General features: G+C 46.1%; 1 protein-coding gene across 1 annotated transcript; it reads right to left on the bottom strand.

Moving 5' to 3' along the window:
* Positions 1–830: 830 nt before the first annotated feature.
* On the bottom strand, positions 831–2,865 carry TXNDC2 (thioredoxin domain containing 2). The gene is made up of 2 exons (XM_058556552.1): positions 2,702–2,865; positions 831–2,410 (listed from the first exon to the last, which is right to left on the bottom strand). Exons 1-2 carry the CDS (start codon positions 2,784–2,786, stop codon positions 1,155–1,157), a joined length of 1,341 nt encoding a protein of 446 aa, XP_058412535.1. The 5' UTR covers positions 2,787–2,865; the 3' UTR covers positions 831–1,154.
* Positions 2,866–3,740: the final 875 nt, after the last annotated feature.

Below are 3,740 nucleotides of genomic sequence, written 5' to 3'. Positions count from 1 at the left end.
AGTTCAGTGGGTGTAACATGACAGCTATGCAAGATGAAAGTTCTAGAGATCTGCTGTACAACACAGTGCCTATAGTTAACAATACGGTGTTGTGCCCTTAAAAATTTGGTAGGAGTGTAGATCTCGTGTTAAGCTCTCTTACCATAAAAAAAAAGGAAAGAAACACACAAGGAAACTTCCAGGTGTTATGGGTATGTTTATTACCTTGATGTGGTAATGGCATCATGGGTGTATGCATATGTCCAAACCCATCAAATTCCATACAGTAAATACATGCAGTTATTTGTATATATGTGTATATATATATATTTGTTTTTTTAAACCACCAAAACTCTAGACTAAGCCTCCATCGGTAGCCCAGACCTGGGTCTTTGAGCTGAGACATCTGGGAGCAGGTATCAGAAACCCAGTTACCAGGGGGACAAAGCAGAAATTTTGCCACCAGGGAGTTGATGTCATAATGGCACCAAGGATCACACTGACTTAAACCTGAATAACAAAGCTCTTGGACTGAGAAACCAGAAGTTTTGAGCTCTGTCTCAGATTCTGTGAGTATGGATTAGTAGAAAGAGGCCTGGACTTGAAATCTGGAAACATGGCCTTGGTCTCAGCTCTGCCACCAACAAAACCCATAGAGGGTTGGCGAGCCCATGGAATTCCCCGAGTCCGCCACAGCACTCCCCACACAAGGAGGTGGTTACATATGACATGTGAATCTTTCAATTCTTTATTTCCAAAAGTATCTTATCAGAAACCCAAAATGTGTGAACATGAGAAAAGAAGTTTCCATTCATCTTTAAATCATGTAATTCTACGGAAGAATTGTCTAAGTTTCCAATGTTGCTGCTAAAACTAGATGAGCTGAATTTTCAAGGGTGAGTGAAAAAAAATCAAGATTGAAAAATAGAGGACAACTGGACTTCCAATCTCCACCAAAGGAAATTCTAACATCACACTTCCCTATCAACAAAAACACAATGGCAATATGATTTAGTGCTTTGACTACATTTTGAAAAGAATAAGTTAATATTTATAATTTACAAGCAGGTGCCATTTGGACATACGTTTTCGTTATACCTCATCTTTTTTTGTAAATAAAAAATCACAAGCTATAATAAACAGCTGACTGTTCACAATGCTTTCAGAATACATGATTACTTTAATTCTGCAATGATTGTTTCAAGTTTTTCCTTAAGGGCGCCGCAAAATTCGCCCACCTTTTCTTCTTTTTTGTAAAACTGAAAGGTTGGGATGCAAATGATCTCAAGGTCTTTCACCAGCTCCTCGCAATCATCAGCGTCCACTTCCAGGAAGACCACATCATCATGCTTCACAGACAGGAAACGGAAAAGGGGCCTGATGGTTCTACAAGGCCCACACCATCTGGCGGAGAAATCCACGGCCACCAGCCTCTCCCCGGCCTCCTTGAGTGCCATCCAGAAGTCCTCCTTGCTCAGGATCACTTTCACCATGTCAATCTCCAGGAGCTCTGCTGTTTCTTCTGCTGGCTTCGGGATGTCGCCTTCTACTGGCTGGATGGTTCCTTCCAAGGACTTGGGGGTATCGCCCGCCTTGGGCTGGGCGGTTCCTTCCGAAGACTTGGGAATGTCACCCTCCTTGGGCTGGGCGGTTCCTTCCGAGGACTTGGGGGTGTCACCCTCCCTGGGCTGGGTGGTTCTGTCCGAGGACTTGGGGGTATCACCCTCCCTGGGCTGGGTGGTTCCTTCCGAAGACTTGGGGATGTCACCCTCCCTGGGCTGGGTGGTTCCTTCCAAGGACTTGGGGGTGTCACCCTCCCTTGGCTGGATGGTTCCTTCCGAGGACTTGGGGGTATCACCCTCCCTGGGTTGGATGGTTTCTTTTGCAGACTTGTGGGTGTCACCATCCTTGGCCTGGATGGTTCCTTCTGAGGACTTGGGAGTGTCACCCTGCTTAGGCAGAATGGTTTTTGCTGAGAGCTTGAGAGTGTTGCTCTGCTTTTGCAGAATAGATTTTGCTGGGGAGTTGGGGGTGTCACCTGGCTTGGTTTTTGCTAGGGAATTGGGGGTGTCAGCCTGCTTGAGTGGGATGGTTTTTGCTGATGAATTGGGGGTGTCAGCCTCCTTGAGCAGGATGGTATTTGTTTGAGAATTGTGGGTGTCACCCTGCTTGGGTGGAATGCTTTTTGCTGAGGAACTAAGGGTGTCGCCTTCCTTGGGCTGCATGGTTTTTGCTGAAGAATTGGAGATGTCACCGCCCCGCTCAAGTGGGAACGTGTCTGGGGGCTGTGGGACTTCGGACTCCTCTGCAGGTGTGTGTTGTATGTTGCTGACCTCATGGACAAAGGCCTTCTCCTGAGTGTGCGCTGAGTCCAAGAACTCTGGGATGAGGAGAGTCACGTGGCTGGACAGAACCTCTAATAACGGACTTTCTGAACAAAAAAGTAAATAAATAAAATTGCAAAAGAAAAAACAAAAAAAATTCTGATCATACACTCCAAGGAAGACAGGTGTCATTCTTAGAGCTCAAGAATATAGTCTTATGAATGATGTGCTAATCTGAATAATCACATTCAGATATCAGAAGACTGAGCAGTGTGTGATTATGTGTATCCTTTATGGAGGTTTTTTTTTTAACTACAACTTTCTCTGCTTAGTTCAACACTGCTGCTTGCTCCCTAAGCACATGGGTCCCTAAGGTGACCCTCTCCGCTCCCCCTTACCATTAGCATCACCTTCATTTGTTCCTTCTTGTTTGTCTGGCCTCACTTCCGGTTCTTCTGGGGCTCCAGCTTTATCTCTTTCCATTTCTTGTATATATCCACTGCTACTTCACAGACGCCTCATGGTGAAGACAAGGCCGTATCCTCCAACTTTTTCCAAGCTATCCAACCTAACATTGTAAAATGAGTAACAACTTATATTCAGGTAGTACTTACAGCTGGCTTTCCCTCTCTACTCACAACAGTAACATTTGAAAGTTTCATGACAACCTCGGTCACAGTGGCCCCACTGTGTGTGAGGCTGTGCCCAGTGCCTGATATGCCTTCACAGGCATTATTTCCTACAACTCAACAAACCACTGAGGTAAGTACCATTATGATCCCCGCTTTGCAAATGAGAAAATTGAGCCTTAGAGAAGTTATGTAACTCGCTCAAGGTCACAAAGCTAGTATGTGGGACAGATTCCAAGTCCACGCTCTGAAAAGTACACTGTGCTGTACTGTTTTGCCAAATGCCCTGTCCAGGATGGGTAACTTGAAACCAACTTTCCTACAGTCTCCCTCTAGGATTCTCCAGCTCCTGTTTTCTCTTTATGACTCACCCACCATAACCATCCACTCGGTGTCTCCTCCTCCTCTGCAAAGTCCTGCCCAACTGTCAGATATCCTGCTTGAGCTTTCTAGACAGGAGTAGATTGTGACACAGAGGAATTCCCTAACTGAGAGGAAGAAGTGAAACTATCACCCCTTCCATTCTGGTAGATGGGAAACCAAGAGAACAGACACTTGCGTCCTGGTCTCCCCTCTCTAGGTTGAGACCTTAACATGGATACAGGTTAGCCGTGTTCAGAAGAAAGCTGAAAGCAGAGGAGCGTTTGACTCATGCTCCATCTTGAAGGCCAGGAAGCACCCACATACACATGGCCTCCACATCAGCATAGCCGAATGGGCCGCTGGCAGAGGATGTGACCGGATTCTTGGGCCTGCAGCGGGCTCCCGGCCCAACAGCCTGCCATGTGCACATCAGGGATCCAGAAGT

This window comes from Diceros bicornis, chromosome 16, assembly GCF_020826845.1.
Source record: "Diceros bicornis minor isolate mBicDic1 chromosome 16, mDicBic1.mat.cur, whole genome shotgun sequence".
Taxonomy (NCBI): Eukaryota; Metazoa; Chordata; class Mammalia; order Perissodactyla; family Rhinocerotidae; genus Diceros; species Diceros bicornis.
This window is presented reverse-complemented; position numbering and strand designations above follow the sequence as displayed.

Excerpts from the sequence above, each read along its gene's own strand:
- TXNDC2 (XM_058556552.1), bottom strand. The coding sequence starts at position 2,786 with ATGGAAAGAGATAAAGCTGGAGCCCCAGAAGAACCGGAAGTGAGGCCA. Across the intron at positions 2,411-2,701 it reads AAATGAAGGTGATGCTAATG|AAAGTCCGTTATTAGAGGTT; the intron begins GTAAGGGGGAGC and ends TTTTTTGTTCAG.